Here is a 27088-nt window from a genome sequence, read left to right as displayed (position 1 = left end):
TATATATATATTTGTTTCTAGATATGTGAATTGCATAAACCATGTGAGATTGATCCAGTGAAGCTAAAGGATGGAGAAAACCTAGAAACAAACAAGGTAAGTAAACAATTCATGTTCAAACATTTTTTTCTTTACAAATCATCTCAACATTGTTACGTGTGTTAAATATTCTGTCACCTAATCATCAGTAATGTAAGTGTTGCCTAAATACATCACTGTACATTGATGTAGTCAACCCTCCTTACATTTACTAGTCTGCTTAAACTGATTTAGATTTGTTGCTGGCAACAAAAACCCTGAGGTCAGCTCAGGATAACCTCTACCACCAGCATGCTTTTTACCAGTATCCTAGGAGGCTGGACTCCTCCTTCAGAGTGCTTTCTGGGTCTAGAGCTTTTGGCTTTTCCCCTGTCCTTGCCCTGTCTCTGAAAACGTATTTAGGTTAGTAGTCTGGTCAGATCATACAACAGGAACTAATTCATTGGTTTTGTTGTGTTTCCTGTTTTAATTGCCCACCATTGATCACCATTTACACAATGGAAGGGGTAACACAGAGGGACTGACTGAACTTACAAGAGTCATAACTCTGCAGCTGCCCTGCAGACCCACATTGAATTCCACTAGGGGCCAACAGCTCCCTTTCCTGCTGTCAGCTGTTCAATGTTATGTGGGTTCTTGAACCTTTGAACCTGGAGTAATAGTTGTCTATCACTTTGCTGGGATCCCTGTGCCAGCAATGACTTAATGGATAGTTTAGTTATGTTTCTGGTTGACCTTGAATGTAGAGGTCCTAAGCACACCCTCCACATCTTCCACCTCTGAGTGTGAATAAGAAGTTGCAGTCCACTGTTAACTTTGAAGGGACCACCCTCGCTCCCATTGATGCGATGTGAACAACCATAAACTAAGGTGATCGGTCTGCTGTATCGGGTCCTGGGTCTTTTAGAGTTATAGAACATGTTACTTTTGCACTGTTTTTTGATATAACTTGGTGGAATTAAAACCTCTTTTTAATATACCTCTATTAAAATATATATCCTCTATTATTATATTAATGTATATTAATATACCTCTCTTTTGAGGTTTGGCCCTTTGTACTTCTCAAATGTTCGGTCAAGCTGTTGTCCAGGTTAACCAGGAGTCCGCAATCTTGGTGGCAGATGTTCCACTACTATAGTTGCTGGGAAACAGTTAGAAGCTCTTCTAAAATCCAGGTTTTGGCTGATAGGCCAAACATATTTTGGTTGTTCTGCAGACATCATGGACTATGGCACTGTAGATCATGCATTGGTAGATCAATTAAATCTTCTGTTTTCTGCATCGCCTCAAGTTGTGATGGTTTGTTTAAGTTTTTTTTTGTCATATTTCTTGTATGCGCAGAACACTTTGGTGGTATCAATAGGATGTGGATTCTGAAGCCAAGGGACTTGGTTAACCAGTATGAAATTTAAGGGTTGGCTTTTCTTTGGGTTCCATAGGTTCCATCATCTAAAATTCACAGTTTTGCAAAGCAAGTTTTTCCCTGGGCTGTGGAAGCCTAAGGAATAGAACTGGTAAATCCTACCATTTTTTTCTTCTCTCGATATGGCCAGTTTCAGATTGTGCCATGGAATCTTTAGCTTCTGGCTGCAGCAAAAATACAAAATATTTTGCTCCACTGCCTTTTTCTAGGTCTGTTTTGGATGTTTTCTTATGCATTACCTTTCTGAGTACAAATTGACTCTATAGGATCTAGCAGTCATTAACTTTCCTACTACTATCTCTTGCCAGCTTCCAACTAGATCCTAGCCATGCAGCAATGGTTCTGGTGTGGGAAACTAAATTTGGTTGGTAGCTTCCATTTCCAGTTTCTTCAGTTTTCATCTGCAGTTTTTCTTGGTGATAGTCTTGGGTTCCATACTTATTCCCATTTGGCATACTATTATTCCCTATCACTGGGAAGGATCCTGTGGGGGCTTCTGTCCTGTTTAGTTATTTGTTTGATAATTATGACCGGTTTTCAAGGTGTCCTATACTACATGTGTTTCATTTTTGTTGTGCAGTTTGGTAGTTCCTATTGTTTTTGCTCTGTGCCTTGTTAGGAGTGTTCTCCTTTTCTGTTAAATCTGTCTTTAGTTCTGCAGTTCTTCCTGAGGGTCTTGCTTAACACTGGTTTGTTGTAAAGGTATGAGTGCTCTCCATTTGCGTTGTTTGAAGTGGTTTTCCTCTGCTTCAGCCTTGTTTTCCTCCTTGCTCCGCAATTTCCTTCTTTGGGCTTTAGCTTTTTATGGCTTGTATAGGCTTCTAGCACAGTAAGGGTTTAGTCCTCTCCCTTAGTATAGACATCCATGTTTGATTTGCCCACCTCTCAGTTAACAACCCAAAAGCTTTCAGATACTTGTGTCCTTCCAATGAACTCCTAAAAACAAAAATCTCTTTACGGTAATTTGTACAAAATTTTCTTATTTGTTGCCTTGTTCTTAGTGTTTATTGTTAGTTACTTAAGTCTAACAGCCTTTTCTCCCATGAACCAGTCTTTTTCTCTCTTTAGAATTGCATCAGTTTCACATTGTATGCATTTAAATACATCCTGATCTTATATGGTGCAGACTTGTACACTTTTATTTTATAGCAAAAATTATCAACAAAAAGAAAGTCATAGTCAAGCTGAAAGACAACTCTCAGCATTAAGTTTTTTTTTCCCATTTGGACACTGCAAAAAATGTTAGGTTACCATTAAACTAATCAGGAATCGGTACGACGGCACCATTCATAGGCTTGTGATTCGAGAAATTCTGATATTGTTTATGCTGCTTATTTTAAAACAAAAAATCCAACATAGAGAGTGGCACCTGTCTTCTCCAGGTCAGACAGGAAAAGCCTTAAACTATAGGTGATCTATTCCTGCAGTATTTACTAAAACCTAAAATATCAGTTTAAAGTGGGTGGAAATTTTAATTCATTATTTTAAGTTTTCCCACTTATAACATTTAGAGAAGTATGGAGTGACACTATACCGGCAGCTCGGTTGCTTTCTATAAATAAACTATTAATACCATTAACAAATATGTATGTTTAAATAGCAATTACCATACCTTGCATTGCATTAGTGTAACCTGTTATTACCTCAAGCTAATTCAGACTAAAAAGAAGGTGACTACACGCGTTCTCTCAATCACTCATTTACAGATTTATTTTTCATGCATTTAGTTGTCAGATTGTAAAAATTATTACTGCAACCACTCCAGTGCAATGCATTGTGGTAACATTCAGTGACCCCCCCCCCCCCTTACATTATCGACACGTGTTGCAGCGGACCACATTGCACAATAATGCATTGGTATGCATGGTGTGCTGCAAATGACAAAATGGCGCATCTCCAGTTTTCAGTCTGTTCTGGTGAGGTGCTAGATCACTCGAAGAAATGAGCTATGTTAAGACAATTCACCAAGACAGACCAGTGTGTACATGTCCTTAACATCTGCCTGATTTTTAGTTACCAGCACTTCTTGACATGTTATCCAATGTCACATCCTATTTATAACTGCTAATTGTTATCAACTTCAACCTATCTTCTACTTGAGATAGCATGAAGATATTTTAGATGCAATATCAGCAATGTCTTACCAAGTAACATAAGAAACACATAATTACTTTAACTAAAACGAGTTAATAAGTGGAAATTAGTATGCATATCAATAGGTTAGTAGCACCTTCTTTTCTGAACACCTAAGTGGGACAGGAAGTAGAGAACTGGAAATGAGTTGGGTAAGAACATTAGCCCAGGCTTTCTGGCAAGGTGCTGGTAGCCTCTGCTCTTACCCTAAAACTTTAGGCCACATGTGACTTGCTGGTGAAACCTGATGGGTGGAAGTGTCACTTCAAGAATCTTGTTTTTGCAACTTTACTCAGGCACAGAGTTTTGCGGGCCTGTATGATATGGGCAAACACACAGCAGCGGTGTGACTAAAGGTGAGGCAATGGGCCCTGTGACTCCTGAAGATTCCACAATACAGGAATAAAGATAGGCATTACTGCCAGAGACCTGTTTTATGGTACATATTTTCCATGTTAGGTTGTTCATCTGGTTCTGCTATTGGCAGAGGTAACCTCTTGCGTGCACAAGTTCAACTTTAAGTGCTTTTTTTCTGAATCAAAGTCTAGATTGTGCTAATTGAGTTAGGCAGAATTTTGTTCATTTTGATGTATTGAGTACAATATTAAATACAACATTGCAGCATTTAGTTTTGTCACAACAAAATTTATTTAATACTACAGGAGTCTTATTAGTGAAGGTCTCCTAAACTTTTACTGATTTCATTTCTTGGTTATTCTTCAAGCTTGTTACTGTCAAATATATTTTTTCTGAATCCTAGTTAGCCACCTTAAGGTTGGACATGTTTCGTAATGTTGAATCGGCATCTGAGGCTAAAGCGTAGGTGGTTCCTGTAATCCACAAATTTTCTTGCTGTTTTCCTATATTCCCACGTCAGATTTGGAATGTACTCCTCAGAATGATTGTCGTCATATCTGTGAAAGATTTTTTCATCCCGATTATAGTATAGCCAGTAGTAGGTAAACATTACTATACTAGTTCAACGTGACTAACTAATAATAGTTTTCTCTGTTTTAAGCTGATTTTTACAAATCGTTACTTGCAGATCACTTCAACAGATATAGTTTGTCTATATTTATCTAGTAATCAGTCTTAGCCAACTCTCAGTCATGAAATTCTAACAGTATAAACTTACTGGTAATTTAATATAATGGAAACATTAAAATAGTGTACTCTTGCTATAAACTTTATAACTGTTTCTCCTTCTCTGTGTATTTAGGAGATATCTTTATGCCCCAATCACCTTAGGAGGCAGACTATGAAATTTGTAAATGAGGCCATTCTCTAGGGAGTTGACTATATGCTGTATTCAAGAATGTAGAGCTTGACAGTGACCTCATTTCCCTAAAAGCAGCATAAGGCATTTAGGATTCTGTAGAATTTAATTATATAAATGCAAAATATTTTGACCTTTTTTCTTACCTGTAATAAGTGTTCAGTGTCTTCAGTTATTTTTGTTTGTTGTACCTGTACATTGATGTTTAGGGAACATAAAGAAGGTGTGGTAAGCAAGGCTTTTTTAAAATCCTTATTTCCTGACCCACTAATTAGACAAAATTATCTTTGAGGTTAAGGGCATCATTATGAATGATCCATGAAGAAGTAATTACCAGTTCTAATTCATTATTTCTCTGTCAACATAAACCCATCCTCACCGCAGGTGTTAATTACTGTGCTGTGAATGTTTTCACTGGAAGGGTTCAGATAATAAGGTCCTGACTATGTTTAAAAGAAATGAGACTGAGACTGGCTTCACGCTGTTCTAGTGTGGTTTATTGACGTCCATTGTGTGTGCTGGGAGGTTGTGATTGGCATCCCAGTGCACTAAAGCAGCTCCCATGCACACTCAGCAACACACCACTTTAATTTAAATAAAAACTGCTCAACAAAGAACCACACTAGAAAAGCGTGAACTCAGCCTTATAATTTACTAAACACACTCTATTACAGTTATATAATATATAACAAATATATGCGATTTAGGGACTAACTATAGAGCAATGATCAAAAGAATTTGGAGAGGAAAGGGGAAAAAAAACGTGATATTCAAATTAATCAATATATGCCAAGCCTCACAATATGATATATAAAGGAAAAAAAGAGGAAAAAGATGGCTTTTTGTGGCACAATACTGATAATCATTTTAGTTTACTCATCATGTTATAAAGTCACAGATTTTTCAACTTCACACAAATAAAAGTATAGTGTATATACAGGTAAACACAGAAATGGTTAATTAACTGGGTGTCCAAAATTTATTAGGTATACAGTATTTTAGCATGATTATGTCTCGTTTCGCACCCTGGCTTCTTCAGGGGATTTTTGAGTCTTAATTGTGCAGTAGTGACGTGATGATAAAAAGGATGTATTATTCCAAATGTAGTTGATTGAGTTGTACTGAGCTAGTAAGCGTGCCTATTTATTGTATTTTACACTGAGCTTTATATTGAAAATTCTTGAAATGTATGCGCGGAGTAATATTCATCATGTTGGTGGAGATCTGGTTGGGATCATAGGAGACCAAATCCTAGGTTTTAGGTTATTGAATGTGTGGATGGATGATTGGTTGATGTTTTTTGAGTTCACAAGCAGTGAAAGGGTTAAAAACCCCTTCACTGCTAGTGGTTAAGTTTAGCAGTGGTATAGTTGTAGCCGCAGATGTAGAATTGGTGAAGAGGGGTAATGAGCTGAATGTCATCAGCCAGCTCAGAAGCAGATACCAATCGTTTAGTTCAGTCTATTCTAGATATGAGTAGTAAATTGGATAAACTGTTCTTTTAAAAAAGCTACAGTTTCGGTCTTCTGAGAGCCGTGCTGGGAAGGTTGTATGGGTTCTGTAGAAACTCTAATTAGGTGGTGGTGGTATAGTAAGGAACAGGATGCCTACAGCCTGTCTAACATACATGTTTGTATGTTAGACATGCTGCAGGCCTCTTTCTTTGAGACTTTTCTTCCACCATGTTTAGCACCCAGTTCATCCATTGAACAAACGCTCTTTAAGTCCCCTGAGAAAGCCCACAGAGGCGAAACGCGCCGGGACACAGAACGTTTAATTGTCACTATTTCAATAGGAATTTAGTGTCTGGTTGATGGGACTACCCCCTCCGAATTGTGCAGTGGGGAAGACCAGTACTATGTTGATTTGTCAAAACTGTAGTTGTATGCACTTTTAAAAAAAATCTTTTTCAATATACTGCCGCATATCAAATACCCTGACTTTCTTGTCGTTTCTTCTTCTTTAATCATTTGTATATATCAGGGTAGGCGGCCTGAACAACAATAGAGATTATAGATTAGCACCTTCTTTCCAATTATCTACATTTGGAATAATGCATCCATCATCACGTCACTACCACACAATTAAGTCTTAAAAATCCCCTGAGGAAACCAGTGTGCAAAACGAGGCATAATCATGCCAAAGTACTGTATACCTAATTATTTTGGACACCAATTAACTATTTCTTTATGTGTTTATCTGTATATACATTATACCTTTATTTGTGGTAAGTTGAAAAATCTGTGACTTTTAACATGATGAGTATCAGTATTGTGTCACAAAAGGCCGTCTTTTTCCTCTTCTTTTCCTTTATATATAGAGTTTTGAGCTTTCCCAAGTAATCTGAGTGATTTAGGAGAGAACAGTTGTCTTACTTTCGCCGATAGATTGCATGAGCAATCATAATTTTGCAGGAGCCAGCTAGCTTGAAGGAAATATCTACTGAAAAAGTATAAAGGCATTTACTGATGATTTCATCTTCTGAAATTACCAGCTCCCTTGCTGTTATGCTTATCCAGGGGCTTTACTACTTTCCAAATCATTGACCTAGAACCCGTATGAAACTTTCATGCACTTACTTTCATGATCTGCATGTTGGATCTGCATCAGTGTCTCTGTCAAGAAATTAGCATTTTTCAAAGAGAGCACTATATAATTCCCATAGTGCAGGTTTGTTTAAATGTGTAGTATACACCAGCATAAATATTTTCTTTTGGGTTCATTTAGGAAAACTTGAAGAATTACGTTGACCAGATTTTTAATGTCATTACAAAATCGGGAGTAAGCTGTCCTACTGTTATGTGTGACATTTTCTTCTCTCTAAGAGAATCTGCAGCAAAACGCTTTCAAGGTAAGCAGACATCAGAAATCTTGTAAAATAATGTAAAGACAAAATACCTGGAAGCCCAGCTTGCATGTCTTCCTTCCTGAAAGCTATGCATGAGACCAGGAATTTGCTGTAATTAGTGCATTTCATAAATACAGTGAAGTATGAGAAGTTCACGTACTATGATAGAACTCACGCACTGCTGGGCTTCTGCCCTGTTTTGAGTTTCTTTCACCATGTTTCCTAAGTGCTTTTTATCAGAGTGCCAATAAAATCCATGGAGTGCTTCATACAACAAGATTAAAACCCCTAAATCTACTCAGTAATAACCAAGCCAGCCTCTGTCCAGACTATGTGTTTCTACCTTACGAGGCAAATTCTTGCGGTGAAATCAAGGAAAAGGCACAGAAACAGCCTAGCCTAGTGTGTACAGTCTTGAAAGTCTCCTTGGAGTGATGGAAAATAAAAACTCTTTTATAAATCCACAGCATCATCCAGCTGTTTAAAAGTGCAGACTCACTGGGAAATGGTTGTTGACTTTGTAATAGAACCAAAGAACTTAGATTGGTCACATGCTGAGAGATGTTTAAGAAATTCACTGTTAACTGCACACATGCCAGCCTTTGTGAATTCATGTACATTCATTACTTCACTGTCACACGGCATTCAAATAAAGGGTAACTACAGCTAGTCACTACATGCCAATTATATAGTGCACCATTGTATTATTGGACCTAATTTTGTGTTGAGATAGAGCTGATTACAAAGAAAGCTGTACTTTATGCACAGATATTTTCCAAATAATGTTACTTATGTACCTAATAAATTACACCTGGTTAGCTGTTGGACTTCTTTAAATAAACCTGTTTTTAGCAATTTAAACATTAAGGGATAGCAGTCGTGAGAGCACTGTAACTCTTTCGATTAACTTTGTTGTAATGCACATGACTCTCATAAACTTACTGCCCTGTGTATGTGATTTGAATGCCACGTCAGTGCCCTGTAACCCATTGCTTTGTGCACAGAGTTGGATATAAAGATGAAGTGAAATCAATTTCAGAATGATGGCTAAGGTAGAACTCATAAGACATCACCAACATGTCCAGCAGTGGTTGAGTACATTGCTCCAGACCATAACACTAATTTTAGCACTCTGCTGGGGGTATATGTTCATACATTATGGATATATGCTATCATTCTACACATATTTCCACTATTTTTTTAATATATGCCACCTCTCCTCTACTGCATCTCTTTGTAGTTCTCTTCATTGGCTTCCATTTCACCTTAGAATCAAATTCAAGTGCCTGTGCTTTGCCTTCAAATCCCTCCACAGTTCTTGTCCCATGTACCCTTCTTACCTGGTAAAAATACTCCCCTAGCCGCTCTCTCTGCTCTTCAGATGACCTACTACTGACTTCATCACTCATAACCTCATCACACACATGGCTCCAAGACTTTTCCAGAGCCTCCCTGACTCTCTGGAATGGTCTTCCTCATCCTATTCAGCTTTCTCCTACTTTCTGCTCATTTAGAAGAGTACTCAAAACCCATTTTTTCATACTTGCCTACCCATCTTCTTCTGTCGTTTGAAACCGTCACTACTTCCCACCACACCATATCTCCCCTCCTTTTGTGTGTTCAATCCTCCACCTCCTAGATTGTAAGCTCTTTGGGGCAGGGTCCTCTCCTCCTGTTTCACGGTCAGTATTCATCTGTCATTTGCAACCCCTTTTTATTGAACAGCGCTGCGTAATATGTTGGGGCAATATAAATCCTGTTTATCATTATTCATAATAATAATAAGAAGAAAAAGAAGAAAAATGTTTTTACTTGACTGACCCATATTTAGGTATGTATTAGAGATGCATTTTTTCAAGCAATAACAACAGAACAATCAATTGCAATTTGCATTTGTATCCAGATATATGTAAGGTGGCTCTGTTGATCTCATATTTAATTATTAGCCATTTAATTATTATTTTTGTATTGTGTCTGTCTCAGGTGACCCGGATGTAAGATATACCGCCGTGAGCAGCTTCATATTCCTGCGATTTTTTGCACCTGCCATCCTGTCGCCCAACCTGTTCCAGCTCAGCCCTCATCACCCAGTAAGTAATTCTTGTTTAGTTTCAGAAAGTGTCATCAAGCTGATTGCATTAATATTCTGTGCTGGTCACAGTCTAGACTGAGCCAAAACAAGATACAAATGGGGTAATATATATCAATTGATAATTTAGAGTGTCACCAATCTAAAAAATGCTGACTTACAGTGTTTTTCTATTCCATAGCTTTTGTATGCATTTGAAGTGTGCCTTTCATGCTACAAAATTTGACTAGAACAGCCTTTACCCTCCTTGCATTAAGTAGCTCTCCTCTCTATTATTTTTTTGTGTGGGTTGAAATCCTTCACCCTCTCTTTCCCCCTTCCTGAGACATGTACCATATTTATACGTTGTCACTTAGGTGACAGCATTGGGTCTGCTAGGGCTGCTGACATCTCATCTAAAATGGTGACACCCAGCAGAAATTCAAGGATTTTTGGATGTCTACACAAAGAATGCATTTACAGGTAAAAACATGCTTAAAACATGTTAAAGGCACATAATCTTAGTTGTTAGTTTGGGGAAAATTAATGGTCTGGAAATAGCATTACTTTATGCTGTTATATCATATCTGTCTGTTGATTATTTATTTTCATATTTTAATTAAACTGAAAACCAATCCATAATATTACTTTAAGTGCAATAGTGTGTACAAAGCGGATGTTATGTCTGTGTCATTTTTTTTTTTTTTTTTAGATAATTGTAATCCAGGATTACAGGGATTTATTAATTTCGGATATGTTTGCAAATTGTTTTAAAATGTCAGTCTGGAATGTTTAAAAGCAGAAAAGATATTTTTTTTTTTGCATTCAGTGAAAACAAATAATAATACGTTGGATTAGCCGTATAAAAAACCTTCATTAATACTAAAATAATTATTTATATGTTGAAATGAAAATCATTTCTTTGCTAGGTTGTGCATTTTTTGTCTAGCTGCAATACACCACATCTGTTTCAAACTTATGCTTCAGTTTTTAGCTAAATCTGGAGGGTTAACCATTTCACAATTACTTTGTGACTGCTGGTATCGATGTGTCTTGCTATTTATTTCTGAAAACCTGTAGCATTCATGAGTGCTGGTGTTCCTGTTGGATTTCATATCTACTTTATAGAGTTATGACAGTGAGGTTTTATATACCGAAAGTTTTATACATTTTTTTTACTAGTTTATGTAAATGACTCGTATGTCCTATGTCCTACAGGATCCACAGACATCCAGAACCTTAACACTTATCTCCAAGACCATACAAACACTGGGCAGCTTATCCAAGTCCAAATCTGTAAGTGCTGTTATACTATTGGTTGTATGCTTTCTAGCCAAAACTCAAAAGTAGGTGGTGAAGAGCCATTCAACAGGTAAAACCCTTGATTAGTTTAATAGAATAACTTCTTTCAGACCTACCATAATTGATAAATAAGGTCTTGCAGTTTTAATCTGTTCGGCTAACAAGGGTGTGTTTTACCTGGTAACATTTTGCTTTTCTCCATAGCTAACAGGCTAAAGACACAGTACATTTTCTCTGCAATACATTATTTATGAACTCCTGCAGGTATTCACTCATGTCAAAACACCAAAAACCGATGTGTTTCTCTAATTCTTGTTTTCCTGCATATTTCTAAAATTTAAAAATATTATATAAAATATATTAACCATAAAAATATAAATATTTTTAAAGAATAAACCTTTACATTGGTAGTTATTCATATTACACACAAGCACTAGCTCCTTCCTACATCAAACTTGCAAAGGTAGATTTATTAGATAAAGGTGACACATCAGCCATACAGGATTCATAACATATTATTCAATTATTGGCATTTAAACATTCAAAATAACAATAAAGGAGTACCAATTTAAACAAAACAAACCGTTTGATTGTAGCTAATCACTAGATTTACTAGCAATAAACATACTGTGCTATTGCTATGGAAAAAAATTCATATCAAAATTGGTCACAGACAACCAGGTCATTTACAGTCTAATCTCTACTTTTCGAGGAGACATTTCAATTTTGTATTTGACTCTTACATTTTCTTTATTCTTTATCCCTTTGAAACAATAAATAATTATTAAAAACAAACCAAACAATACAATTAAAATAAAAAAATCTAAACTGAAATTCTAGTTCAGTCCAGGAAAAAACACCTTTCTTCCTAAACCTGCAGCTAGTGAAGAAGAAGGCGTTAACAAAATTAGCTTTATCAGGTCTCTAAGGCAATCAGACATTCCTTGGAATAACATATACTATAGGTTATTTAGGTTATATAGGTACACATTTCAGTATCCATCCATATTGTGTGTACTTCCTGATCCATTTTGAGGCTATCCCAAGGAAAAATGTTCCACATTTGCAAAGCTGTAAAGGACCCTTTCCACTGGGTTTTCTATCTGGACTATTTGAACACATTCTCTTTTAATCATATCTTCTGAAGGGTGATTACATTAAGTTTACCTAAAAGTTAAGGCCCTAGGGCTCCCTTAATAACTTAGTTGCTCTTCTTTTCTCTCTTTTGTGATCTACATCCTTTCTGGACTGGGTAATGTTAATCTTCAACCACTTTTCTTTATAAAACAAAATAAAGCGTACAAGTCTGCAATTTGTTTGTTTTAGCATTTCTCTTCCCACAAATCCATTATTTATGACGCTTTTACCAAGGAGTGAACATCTGTTTGTACTCATACAAGAACATAGGTTATCCCAGGGCATGGTGCTGGATCTTGTGAAATAGAACCAGGTCCTGGTATTTGTTACTTCTTCTAGGCACAGGGATGAGTCACAGAAAAGATACATATTTTGAGTCTTGTGATTTCCTCCAGAGTAGTAGACATAAGTATCAGTAGGATCTGAGCAAAATGTTTGTATCTGAATGGCACACAAACCTACTTAAATTTCTGGACCTAAGAAGCCAGTATAATGCCAGCATAATTTATAGGGTTACAGCCATACCCAGTACTTGTACAATACATTGTAAGCTTACTAAAATAACTACTAAACCCAAACATGTACTTTAGATTTTCTGATTTAAATTTTACTTTTATAAATAACTTTAAATTGTGATAAGCTATAACAGCATATGTATTTATAAATACCATTACATATCATTTTATATAAAAAACTTGATGATTAAAGTTTTTGACCATTCGTAACTTTATTTTGTATTTCCCATAGTAATATAGAGATTGTGCTTACATAGATTTATTCACAGTTTCAGTCTGTGGTCAAGTTATACTCCATCCTCCAAGTCTTCTCTTGTATTATGTTGTCCAAGTCACGATGTGCATCATATGCACTAGCAATTTGGATTGTGATGCACAAATGTGTAAACTTTTTTGTAATTAATTCGAAATCACGGCTGTACCTCTAAAATTAAAATAAATGACAGATCCAATGATTTTAGTATGTCATGGTGGTTGACAAATTGCATAAAAGTATATTGGTAGCTAAAAATGTCATTCCTGTCTGTGATCCAACATTCAATATTCACTGTATTTGTCCTAGTTACCCTATGTTTGTGGAACTGATGAAATGACGGAAATGAGGAAGAATCCAAATTTTTGATGTTTCTAAGGATCAGGAATAGAGAGGAAGTTGTCTTCTTCTTCAACTGTGTGTTCAGAAAGACTACCACTTATGTTTTAATCTGTGTATGAGTCAAGAAGTAAAGAGAAATCTGAACATAGACTCTAAATAAACAAAATAAAAACACCAGTTGGTCATTTTTAATAATTAAAGCAATGTTACATTTGTAACTTGTCATATTTACATATTTGATGACTTCTTCTTTCAGGCCAGCTTCAAAGAAACCTATATGGCTGCATTTTATGACTACTTTAATGAGCAGAAGTATGCGGACGCTGTTAAAAATGTAAGACATGAAAACTTACCTTTTATACATTTAAATTAGCTTTAATTAGCCTTATAGATTTAAATACATTACAATAAAATTATATACATTGTATAAATTAAAAGTCATAGATTAACAAAATGTAGAAAACAAATTGTTACCTTTTATACTATAATACTTGACTTTATTTACCAGGCTTTACCTTTGATTTACCATTTCAGTGTGGTCTTGTATTCTTGGTAATCTGATGTTTTTGTGGATGGTGTTGACGTCTCAGTTTCCAGGGTGGATTTAATTTGTAGTAAAATCTCCCCTTTCATTAAAGTAAATTGATGTGATCCAGGTCATGTATCTTAATCATTGGATAAAATGAACATCATGGCTGAACATGCTGAGGATTTATTCATGAAAGGAGTAGTGTTTCAGGAGCACAGATGCTACACACTGCGTTATTTAGGAATTATTGGAGTCTGTTCATTCATATCACGCTGCAATTTCTCCTTTTAACTAATGCATTACTCTTTGTTGTTTAGTTTCTGGATTTAATTTCATCTTCTGGAAGAAGAGACCACAAAAGTATAGAGCAACCAATTGTGCTCAAAGAAGGGTGAGTTAATTTTTATGTAATTAGCGGTGACACTATTTATGGTACTAAATAGAAAAACTCATTGTTTTTAGTCAATTTTATTGGTCTTGTTGTCACCTTTGCATTCTGCATCATGTGAAAACACATTAACAGTGTTACCATGTGTTAAAACGCACTGCATTTTTTTTTTTCATTTTGTAGGGGTTTTTCTTGTATTGTGTGAAAATAAATTATTGGCATATGATGAGAAATCTTAGTGAGATTGCATCGGACGCTCTTTATAACCCAGAACTTTTTTCACTGTATTTTTAGGGCCTTTCAATGTAACACTTTTAATGTTTGTAATGTTTGCAGAGGAAAATAGTGTTTTATCTTGTTCCTCTTTACCCAGATTTATGATCAAAAGAGCTCAGGGAAGAAAGCGTTTCGGTATGAAGAACTTCAAGAAGCGATGGTTTCGCCTTTCAAACCATGAGTTTACATACCACAAAAACAAAGGTAAATCATGCATAGATTTCTTTGTAAGCTTTCAGTAAGGAAAACTAAAAACTGCTACATTTGTAGCACTCCTAACCATGTGCGTTATCACACATCTTCTGGTACCATGTGTACGTTGTAGTGTTTTAGAAACGTGCCTATTCCATAGTGAGCCTAATTTATGCCGTCTGGCATATATTGGCTGGTAATTTGAAATGCCCATGTGGAAGCTCACGGGCATATGGCCCTCCTCGTCTGACCCCTGTCCAACTAGGTGACATGAAATATTTTTACAACAGTGATTTTTTTCCTGTAGTTTCTTTCTTTATACATAAAGTGTGTGTGTTCATATATCCACCCTGCAAGAGGAGCTTAGAAACTCAAACTTTGCAATAGTTGCTTAATGAAATTGCACCCAAAACCGTTAGAGCCTGTGTTCACCATTATACTCACTAGTGTAATGTGGTGCCATTAAAGCTCAACTAAACAAGAAAAAAAATCACACCCCCATTACTTCTGCAGAGCCCCTGATTCCTTCAGAGCTGCTCACATTTGGGTCCCAACTTCATCCTAGTGCACTGCCATCTTTCGTCTTCTTTCTTCTTCTGGCTACATCACCCAGTCTCGCACTCCACAGGCGCAAGATGGGGCTACTTAGCCAGCTGTAAATAGGGACAATAAAGAGTGCTGCTCTCAATGAGCATCCATGAGATCTGCATTTTTTTCCAATTACAGGAAAAAGCTCCTTTTGCAAGATCAAGCATGAGCAGAAGGAGCAGCCCAGAAGTCTCCTAGGATGATCAGTCCAACCCCCAAAAATATTAGAGGCTCTACTTTACTTCTTGTCTGGTACAACCATTGTCCGATATCTGTAATGGAGTCCTGGAGAGCAGTAATAGCTCAGTAGGGGGTTCTAATTTTAAATCATGCTCATTCCCCATGTGATGTTGCCCTGAGCAGTATATACATAAATTTTGGTGTTTGTATTTGAGAGAAAAAACTTTTAGTTTGGGATGGAGTTCTGAGTATAGTACCCAGAAGACTGCTCAAATCCATAAAGTTACTACACTTTGACAGATGCTTAGTACAATACACAATATTATTGGTTATTTTAGACAGCCTGAAAAGTTGCTCTGAGATACCATCTCCTGGCTTGTACTTTAATCATTTTTCTATGTTCCCACTAGGTGATCACCCATTGTGCAGTATTCCAATTGAAAACATTCTAGCAGTAGAGAAAGTGGAAGAGGAGTCCTTCAAAATGAAGAATGTAAGCAGATAAAATACCTTTCACTCACATATTTTACTTTATAAGAAATTTACTTAAGAATGCATTTAGGGTCACCATTATCATTGCTCCATACAATATTAATAGAAAAATGTATTGTTCCCTGAAAGGTGTGCCATAAGGCATTAAAACTGATGTGCGATTAGTTCTAATTTTAGTGTCTTGTCTTTTAAGATGTTTCAAGTCATCCAGCCAATACGTACTTTGTATATTCAAGCAAATAACTGTGTGGAAGCAAAGGATTGGATAGACATCCTCACCAAAGTCAGCCAGTGTAACAAGAAGCGTCTTACTGTTTTCCATCCCTCTGCATATCTAAATGGGCATTGGTTGTGTTGTAAAGCTACTGCAGACACTGCCACTGGCTGCAGTCCCTGTACTGGGTAAGACTTCCATTATATGGCTTTATTGTTTTTCCATTATATCGTATAATCCATAGTGAGTAGTAATGTTTTCTACCTCTAGACAAAGCATTTATATGTAATATAAATTGGCACATGCATCCTTATAACTATTTGTAATGCGTTTGTTCTTTTGTTCCAGAGGTCTGCCAGCAAACATCCAACTTGTCATTGATGGTGATAGGGAAACGGAGCGTATTTACTCCCTTTTTAACACCTACATGTCCAAGCTGGAAAAAATGCAAGGTGACTTCATCTTCTAAAATAACATTCATTATATACCCGTCTTGTAGTCTTAAAACGGAGCAATGCTAGGCACACATGTATCACAAATTTTTATCTGATTGATTGTTTTGATAATCGTATCAGTTTGGTGTTAAACATTATCTCAGTTTAACCTCAAGACACAGTTTGCTTGCAATGGGACTGGCAAAAGTTATTTTTTAACCCTTCCTTGCTACCTTAAGTCAAACTGGTTTAAATTATACCAGACATTGATTGTTCATCAATGCTTTTGACCACTCTAATCATTATACTTTAAGACTTGTGGATTCAGATGTTTTTATTCTTAGATTAGATGTTGCAACTAAGTGTTCAAATTCAGGTAATATTTAAGGGATGTTTTTTGAATTTTATATGATTTTCTTAGTGTAATAATAAATATTGCTAGAGAAGTAAATGGTCTTTCTTATGCTGTCTTGTAGAGGCTTGTGGTAGTCGGTCAGTATATGATGGACCTGAACAAGAAGAATACAGCAGTTTTGTTATTGATGATCCTCGTGAAACATACAAAACACTATGTAGCGTTATTGAAGCTGTTAAGACATTAGAAGAGGAGCATGCTCAGTACAAACGGGATAAATTCAAAAAGACTAAATATGGAAGTCAGTAAGTACAACATATTTTAAACAATGTCCATTTCAAGGAGGAGAAAAGGCTGCCACACATTGCCTGAAAGTTTTATTCCAGAAACAATTATTGCTTGTCTTGGATGGGTAGGGCTTTTAAAGGCAATTCTCTCCAACACCAACTGATTATTTTAAATATTGCGATTGGTAGGTAAAGAGGAAAAGGTGTACACCTGCATTAGCAGCATTGTTAGCCACATTGCAACAGGTAATAAAGATTTCAAGATGGTAACTCACCATGTGGTTGGGGAAATACCTGACCATATATATTCCCACTATTGTTTAGTTTGTAAAGCTCTTTATTTTTCTGGGTGGGTTAACTACACCCTATCAAATCAATTTCTGTATTGCTGCCCTGAAAGGTATGTACAGTGGTTGTCAGTTGGAGTACCTAGCCAGCAAAATCACAGTGAAGTCTCACCAATAGCATAAATTCAACAAGTCTATTTTAAGAATGGAAGTGGTTTGGAACACTATAGATAAAGTTGTTTAAAAAAAAAAATTTTGGCTTGGTTTCCTTTATTTCAGTGCTTAACTTTTAAACTTGACTGGGGCTTATGTATAAGATGCTCGTTCCCACAATCAAAATGGTGTTAAAATAATATACTTTGTAAAGGACATACCTGCTTCTCTATATATAAATATATATTGGCACCTTTGTTTATGTGTGTTCTTAACGTAAAAGAAATGTGTCTAACTACTGCTATTTCTTTTTCCAGAGAACATCCAATAGGAGATAAGAGTTTCCAGACCTACATCAGACAGCAGTCTGAGGTGTCAACTCATTCTATTTGACTTGCCATAGGATGCACTTCAAGGATTACAAAAGGAAATGTCTCCTCTCACTCATAATAATAGGAAAGTAAGGTCTTTATGAGTTTGTGTTGTAACACTGGTAGTAGAACTCAGAGCAAGACAAGCGGAGGTGTTGTGGAGGTGTTTTCAAGGACTGTTACAGAGTTGTAATGCACTTTAATCATCTGAAACAGATGACAACTATCTCTTTTTTTTATAGCTTACCCCAATGCCCTTACCCCTCTGATCAGTTCAATGAACTGATCCACTAATGCCTCCTTTGCTTTCCCTTGTGTTTTAAACTACGCATTCCTGGAACTACAATAAACCTTACATCTTGTCTGATGCTTTTCTGCCACAAGGGGGTGCTGAAACACAGATTTTTCTGCCTGATTTTGACTCAGGACTGCACTGTAAATAATGGACTCTTATGAAGATTGGATTTAAAGAGACCTATAAATCCCAGAAGACGTGTTCAACACAATGCAATGTTAACAAAATATTTTATTTTGATGGCAAAAATGTAAAAAAAAAATGCTTCTGTAGCAATCATACCATAGGATGGTGTGTTTACTTTCTAATTAATTCACTTCTAATACATTACTTTCCACCCTGTGTGTATGTCAGCTGGCTCATATAACAAAAAGTATTTTGTAAGCACTGGATTACTTGAGTTAGTTATTGCATTACTGATTTTGATAGAGAAGGTTCCATGTTCTAAATTCTATGTTAGATATTCATTTTAAAAGGGCAAAAAGTGTTTGAAGAAGATATATTTTCCCTTCATTTAGAAATTTGCCTGTGGAATAAACCACTTATTTTATTCTGAATCACAGCAGCTGTACAGAGTGGACTGCTTAAGCCATATTCTTGCCAATAAAGACGTTTCCAACCATGGTTTTATAGTAACGGATTTGTATATCAGTGTCATCCTTTGTGCCAAAGAGCTTATATATTGTGCTTCTTATTTAAGAAAGCCAATTTAGCAAGAACTGATTGCTGCTTCTATACCCAGATGACTGCATTATCATCACTGCTACAGGCAGTTTTATCCTGTGTATGATGAGGCTTAATAATTCATCTTTACAATTAGATAAAAGGAAACAAAATATATGTACATTTGTAATGTGGTTGCACACACACTTGCCTAGATAAAAAAGTCCAATTCGTGGTCAGGTTTAGCAGATGCAGTGGTTAGGTTGCCCATTGTTTTGCCACAGTAAGCAGTGGTAAGATAGTTCCTGACTTTACAGAAAAGCCAGCTGATTTCATTTTATCAATGGCCAGCCCACACACTAGCCAGCAGGAAGTCACAATTTCCGTTTTCTTTATTATATCTAAATTGTAGTGCAAATTTGGTACTGCACACCCTTTTATTAGATTTAAGATTTTACCTTGTTTACCTTTATTTCAGTTAAACTCAATCGGGTTTTTAGAAAGTGTATCATAGCTTTGTGCTGTTATTCAATGTAATATAGATAAGAGCTTAAATGTTATACTTGAAAACAATCTTGTAAACTGAGTGCCAACCACACAGCTTGAAAAATACATTGCACTCCTATCTTGCCAACTCCTAGCTATTTAGTTAGTGAAATATGGTTTGTTCAATGATGTGTGCTATCAGGAACAAAAATACCTTAGCTGTATCACAGCTTGCTATGTAAATGTGAGCTTCATCAAAATGAGCTGCCTGGCATGTGATTTTCCTTTTATAGAACAGTCATTATTATATGGTCATAGTCATTATTATATGGTTATTATTCCATTTGTTCACTTTATACCTGAATCAATGATCATATTGAGGAAATTGATTTATTACAGTTATATTTTTTTAAGATTTTTGGTTCAAGGTAACACATGTAAACTTGAAAATACCTCTGTCCATGGCTAGTAAAGTCCACTACCAGGCGGGTCTAAAATCATCAGTATAATCATCAAAGGTATTTTTCCCTGCCTTCTTCCCTTCCCTGCATTTTTTTTGTCACCTGTGGCAAAAACAATCCTTCAGTATTTGCTGTAGTTCCTTACAGTTATACTCTAAGGAGTATTCACATAAAACGATTGGCTTGCAAATCTTTGGCAGGTGTAACAATTCTTATTTTGTGATCTAACCATAAATATCTGTTTGCCTGGAGTTCCACTGGAGGCTAACAGAGTATTATGTAGTGCATTTAGCACATCTTTCCAACCTTACACTTAGAAAACCTTTCAATTCCCACACATAGGCAGAAAGGAAAAATTTTAATTCCCACACATGGGCAGTAAAGATAAAAGGATGTCTTTATATAAATTTTTAAGTTGTATTTAGAAACATGCAGACTTGTTTCAGTGTCATTTTACTAAAACTGTTGTGGGTGGATAGCACCCAAATCTGTTATAGTATAGGCAAAACATTGTGAATCAGAGTATAGAATGTGAAGCACTTAGAAATTAGACTAATGGTGAAAGTATTTGAATTTTGACACCTTTGTTTCAAGCTTTAACTTTTATGTGGGAGCAATCAGGCTGCTCTTTTGAAGATATGCATATTATAACAATAACACAGACCAGCAAAGCTTGATCCAACTAATAACTCTCCAATATCTATGTGTTCTTGTCCTAGATACAGCAGTTGGCTAAGTTTTGCAACCTGAACTGCGCCCATTCTAGTCTTCATCCACAGAAAGTACTGTATTTTAAACTGTGTGTCTCTCTGTTCTTAGAGATGTTTTAAAAATGTGTCTATCTGACAGTCCCAGTGGATGTAATCAGTAAAATATAGGATGTAATATCTATGTTTAAGTAGAACAGAGTACAGCAGAAAACAGTATAGAGAATAGAAAACATTTTGTCTATGTTGTGAAAAATGTTGGAGCTTCGCAGAAATAATGCAGTTTTTAGCAATGTAACTGAAGCCATTGATATACTGTAGGTAGAGAAGTCAAACAATGTAAAAAAAAAAATGTTTGAGAAATCTGTTCCCTGTGTTATTGTTTAATCAGCTAATCAGCTTTAATGTTTTACATTATCAGTATTATAGGAATGGTTAGTGATCCATCCCATCTAGTCTTAAACATGTTATGTGCATCAGCTTGAATTGGTGTTTGTTTTAATTGTGTATCCTCCACGTACAAAGACAAAACAAGAAGTATTTTGGTCTACTCATAGAATAACAAAATCACTTAGACTGTCTCTTTACAGGTCACATATTACTTTAATTTTATCATTTGAAATACAAAATAAATTGTATTGTGTTAGAGTTATCCATGCTGTTTTGGGGCATCTGATTCCCCTCCCATTTCTGCATCCTTGTTTTCAAATCACTTGCATATATTGCAAATAGGACTTATTCACATTATGTGTGGTGCAGTACACTGAGTCTCACATAATGTACAATACGCAGGAAAATAAGACTTTAGGATTTTAAAAAGCACATCCTTTTTTATTTCTGGATATGGAGTTTCCTGAGAAGCGTCCTCTTGTTTGTCATTTTACTTTTTCTGTTGAAAAACTCACTATTCATAACTTATTGGTATATGTAAAGAGACTTGAGTTTGTGTTTTTTTAAGGGCCCTAATCACCCAAGTTACAACTATTGATGAAAATAAAAGACATTTTCAGTTATATACATTACCACACTAGACCACCTAGTATATATTTTTGATATTGTTAGGACAATCCAAAATCATCTTTTCATGATACATCTCTTTTATGATTTCACTTTCTATAGACTAGATGTGTATTGTGTATGTAGAGTAGCTCATATGGAATGCCCCGTCTTTGAAGAGCACGTTCCATAGTCAAATCTTTCTTTTACAGTTCTTCATTTCAACATACGAAGCTAGAAAACTTTCCATAACATTTTTACTTCTAGAGGGTGTATAAACAATATCAAAACATGATTGAAAGTTACTAAAATAGATTCAGTGATTTCACTGTCTACAACAAAGTCAAATGTTACATTTTGTTTTATGTCACTTCCTATTTTCTTTTTTATCCTAAAAGTTTCAACTTTATGGTAACCCTTGTATATGCTGTAATCTGCTGCCATTTTAATGATTAAATATTCCAAAATGTTCCTGTATAATATGTTACAGTGATATGAATTTGTCCCCGTCAACTGAATAATTAAATTGTCTTGCTAGATTAGACTTGAGAACAGGTAAATGCAGCTGTTTATTATTGGCATATGTTGGTCCCTTCTTGAGCTAGAAATAGTTGAGTATTTTGCTATTACACATTATTTGGTACTACAAGCACTCATGCTATGGAGAAGCAAGGTATACATGTAACACATTATTTAAAAGCTATAAACTCTCACTCACTTGCTAAATCTAATTTGGGTTTATTCATGCAGATTCATCAATAAATCCCCTTTTCCTAAAACTGGAAGGTAAGGGCTCATACATACTAAGGACTAATATGTTTTAGGACAGAAATTTTTGCAAGGATTTTTTTCTGCCTTTTAATATATTTTTGAATAAACTTTGCTATTGATATAAACCTTTTATAATGCAGGCCGCATAGGGTCTGTATTTTTTATAGATGCCTTAGTACAGTTTGTATTCCTATCTTTCTACAATACACATAAACAAGCATTTTTTTCAAACAGTGTTAATATTTTAGGCTGCAATAGAGAAACATGACCACACAAACCACTTTACACCTTTGTTAATGTGTACAGAGTGCTTTCACTTAGTAGTGTGAATGAGCCCTGAGCTGGAAGGTATTTTAGAAATGTATTAGTAATTGAACCAACACAATGTGTCTTTTGGATTGTTGCACATTTGGCTTGGGGAAATGAGTATAAACCTGGTTGAGAATGTCTTTACTGCCTTGGGAAAAAAAACCTGAAATATGTATATGTAATATATCACCTTTGATGTAGATACTGCATTGTGTTTTTACTTGTTTATTAAACAAATGTTTTAATAAATCTGAACAATAAATCTGTTTCTGGTCCTTGTTTATTTATGTATCTTTACATTGATTATACTGTTATATAGGAGTACAGTGGAAGGAGTACTTGGAAGTGTGAAGATCCACTATTCTTTGTGCTTCTGTATATCATGTTTATAATTAACACAGTTCTGATTTTCATATGCAAGACTATATCCAATTTGTAGTCCCTAAGTTTAACTGTCAGGCTGTGTGTTTCATGTTGAAGTGGTCCCCCGTGACTTCTTTATGAGCCTGCTTTATCTATATGCTGTAAGACCCCCTTTAAAAGAAAATGTATTCTGAGTACCTCTCATATCTCATTCAAGAAACATAGATTCTCCCAAGTAGACTATGAGTTGCATTTTTGAATGTAGGTAATGTCTTACTAAAAGCACAAGGAAATAAAAAGATGATAATGTGAAAGAAAGATTATTTGTATTCTGACGTGTATGAAATGTAATGTGAGGACACTGCTGCATGAAAAGTAAAGTGAAGACACTGCTGGTAAATAAAAGTAAAGAGCAGACAAGGTTGGGCCATCTCCTCCCATTGGTCCAAGACATGATGTTCTGCCTGAAGTTACATGCTGGTTGTGATGTATACAAATGAACTGGCTACTCTACTCTCCAAGCTCTGGCCTTGGAATAGGGTTACACTGTGATTTTGTTGGTGATTGAGTGTTATATACACTATATAGCCAAATGTTTGTGGACATCCAACGATAATATTTGAGCTGCTTGGATTTTCAATTCCAAAATCATGGACATGAATACTGGCATGTCTCCAGCCCCCTTTGTGTAATAGATGCCACTCTTCTAGGAAGCCTTTTCTTAAAATTTTGTATCTGCGGGTTTTTTTGTGTCCGTTAGCTCAAAGAGCATTTGTGTTTCCAGGTACTGATGACCATTCAAGTTCACAGGGAAAGTCATGCTAAAATAGAAAGTGTTACCACAATGTTGAAAGTGTACAATTGTCTACAGTGCCTTTTTATACTGTAGCACTAAAATTCTTCAATTGGAAACACCTAAATTTATTAATATAAACGAATGCCATATAATAAATATTCAGCCTGGTTCAATGTCTGTGATAACTATTACACCTATTATCTTCTCTGTAGGCTTGGTTTAGGGAACACCTCAGAACTTGTAAGGATTCTGCTTGTGAATCAAGTACACAAGTATTTGTGCACCTGTTGTCTTTGTGGCTCCTAAAGAAAATCATTGGGTTTTGGAGACATTTTTGGTATTTATGTGAAGGAAATTTTTTACTGGCTTTTAGTTAAATTATTTAATTCCTCACACCATCCTCTTTTTTTCTTTGTAGTTCATCCCTTTTGTCTTTTTATGCAAATTTGGCACAAGTGGTTATAACCTGACTATGGAAAGCACAAATGTGTAGGAGGCTTTCATAGCAGTAATCTCTACCAGTCTCATGTATCATCTCTCATGTAAAAAAAAAAAAAAAAAAAAAAAAAAAAAAACAGCCTGAAAAAAATCAACTACGGTACATACTGTCCTATGCCATAGCATACATTTTTTTCTAAAATGTCAAATTACCATATATACTTAAATATAAACTGACTCGAACAAAGACCGAAGTACCTTCTTTTACCTGAAAAATGCATTGACTCAAGTATAAACCTAGGGCACAAAATGTGGCGTCAGTACTAGCATTCAAAACCGTAATCAATACAATTCCAATAAAATAAACGTGAATAAACTTTTTAATAAATAAATTACATTAAAGAGGTCAAAGTGGCAAAGACAAGGACTGCAATGACAGTAACAGGGTCCAGATCAGTGTTTCTCAACTAGGGTTGCCAGGGGTTCCTTGACCAATGAACAATTTTTGACTCAGAGGTGAAGTAAAATATTTGTAAAAAGTGTGTGGGGAACCCCCTTTTTTAATGTAGACATTTTAATATGTTTGATACCTTAGGGAATAGGAAATTGGGCCATTAAGTATGTATCTTCCCCCCGCCCTGCCAGGGAGATTTCTCTCACTTCAATGTTTTAAGACGCAACAGGAAATGGTAGGAAATCTCTTCAATATGAAAACTTTTCATTTTTTTTTTCCTTTGTCCTGGTGACAGGTGACCTTTAGGAATGGAAATCAAGGTAAATCACAATGGAGAAATTACATTATTTCTACATTTATATTTATTTTTACATCTAACTTTTAGCTGGAGTTATATTTGAATTAATTTATTGCTTGCAGTAAAATCTATCTGCGATTTCTGGATGTTTCCCCCAGGCTCTTTGTGCCAATTTATTGATAGGTAAACTAAACATCACTTAATCCTAAGTGTTTGTTGCTCAAAAACCAGATTTGCAATATATATATATGTGTGTGTATATATATATATACACACACATATATATTTGTAGCAGGTTGAAATATATGATGTCAAATTTGCATGGTATTTGGCATCATCTACCAATTTTTCCTGGAAAAGGGATTAAAGGGCCTGGATGGGGCCATACCTCCCGCCAGGGAATGTGCCAGGATTTGGGAATGGCTCTGGAGCACCTGCTCATTATTGATAAAAGGTACCTGCCTTTAGGACTGTGAGAAAGTTGCAGCCTGAGGCCCGGTGTTTCTCAGGCAGAAAGGCTGTGTGAAGCCTGTGAGCTGGGAGAAAGTCTCCCAAATTTGAGGTCTGTGGGACCCACAGAGTAAGCCAGGAGGAAAAGTTTAGTGTTTTTCTTGTCACTCTGTGGATGGCATTGATTCCCTGTGAGGGAAAACCTTATAATTTGCTTTGCGTTGATGTTTTTTTTTGTGAGTATTGGAACTAAAGCATGAAGTACCTCTCTGCAGCAAGTACATTTGACACAGTACACAGCTGTACAGTCCGAAACAGGCTTCTTTCAGGGTACAGGAAACTAAAATGTTGCTTTTCCTCAGCAGAAATGGTAATAGCTTCCAGCAGCAAACTTAAACAATGTTCCAGGCTGCACCATGTTACTCACAATACCAGTCCCATTGCTCATAGGTAAGTAGCTTTCACTAGAGGAATATACCTATCACTGTTGCCCCAGAGTTATGGCTTTGAACTCTGATAGTAGGTTATCACACATGGTTACTCAAATCTGCTCAGGTAAAAAAAACTCCTCTTGCAGAACTCCCTGGGAATATAAGCCCATTTGTCAGCACACCTAACCCCTACACACCCTGTCCTGTCTTGCTATGGCTTTCTTCTGCAACAATTTCTAACAAACTTGCAATCATTGTTTTTTTTTTTACTTCCCTCAGGCTCCTTTCCCAGTACCCTGCCCTGGACTGGAAACTGAAAATAGAGAAAGTATATAGCTCATATAAAACTCCCTGCATTCTTGTACAACATCTATAGATAGCAGTGTTTTTCAACCATTTTTGAGCCACGGCACATTTTTTACATTAAAAAAATCCTGCGGCACACCACAAATCAAAAGTGTTACAAAATTACACTTTGTAGCTAATTCTCGCCTCTAAAAATAAACAAGGCGCTTGAGCTACTGTGTGGGGAACCCCCTTTTTTAATGTAGACATTTTAATATGTTTGATACCTTAGGGAATAGGAAATTGGGCCATTAAGTATGTATCTTCCCCCCATCTACTAAAGGTTCTCTGGAATCTGGTTTACCAATAGAGAGAAGGGGACAAAAAGCATGGAAATGATCAAATTCTGAGTATTTCGATTAAATAAACCAGAAATTGCAATGTAAAACTGCTCAGCTGTTAGTCCTGTTATTTGCCCACAGTGTATTTTGTGTTTAGTTTAGCAGTTGGTGTGAGAAGTTAGATTATGGCAGTGTGCAGAAAGGTAATTCATGTTCTCAATTCTACATAGTTTTATGGAATGGAGCATAGGTTAGGCCAGTAGAATTCATTACTCTTTTTTTTTTTTTTTTTTAAACCTAGACTTCGCTCTAGTTTCTAAAACTACTTGAGAACACGAAAGGGTATTATTAGGGCAAATTAAACCAAAAAAATACAAACAAAAACAAAAAAACAGCAATACCCATTGAATGCTTTTGCTCAATTTTGTTTATTTCAAGCGATGATCAGCTAGAGACATCTAG

General features: G+C 35.8%; 1 protein-coding gene across 1 annotated transcript in view; it reads left to right on the top strand.

Moving 5' to 3' along the window:
* RASA3 (RAS p21 protein activator 3) overlaps positions 1-23036 on the top strand; it is a gene marked incomplete in the record, with an annotated part of 118108 nt that extends 95072 nt beyond the window's left edge. Inside the window, 12 exon segments of the mRNA XM_072413592.1 lie at positions 22-96; positions 7599-7722; positions 9703-9809; positions 11006-11083; positions 13593-13670; positions 14183-14256; positions 14627-14733; positions 15900-15982; positions 16175-16383; positions 16544-16647; positions 17106-17289; positions 18029-23036. Of these exon segments, the coding sequence (XP_072269693.1) occupies positions 22-96; positions 7599-7722; positions 9703-9809; positions 11006-11083; positions 13593-13670; positions 14183-14256; positions 14627-14733; positions 15900-15982; positions 16175-16383; positions 16544-16647; positions 17106-17289; positions 18029-18104 (1299 nt within the window).
* Positions 23037-27088: the final 4052 nt, after the last annotated feature.

Source organism: Pyxicephalus adspersus, chromosome 1 (genome assembly GCF_032062135.1).
Source record: "Pyxicephalus adspersus chromosome 1, UCB_Pads_2.0, whole genome shotgun sequence".
Lineage (NCBI taxonomy): Eukaryota > Metazoa > Chordata > Amphibia > Anura > Pyxicephalidae > Pyxicephalus > Pyxicephalus adspersus.
Note: the sequence above shows the minus strand (reverse complement) of the source record. Positions and strands in the feature narration are given on the sequence as shown.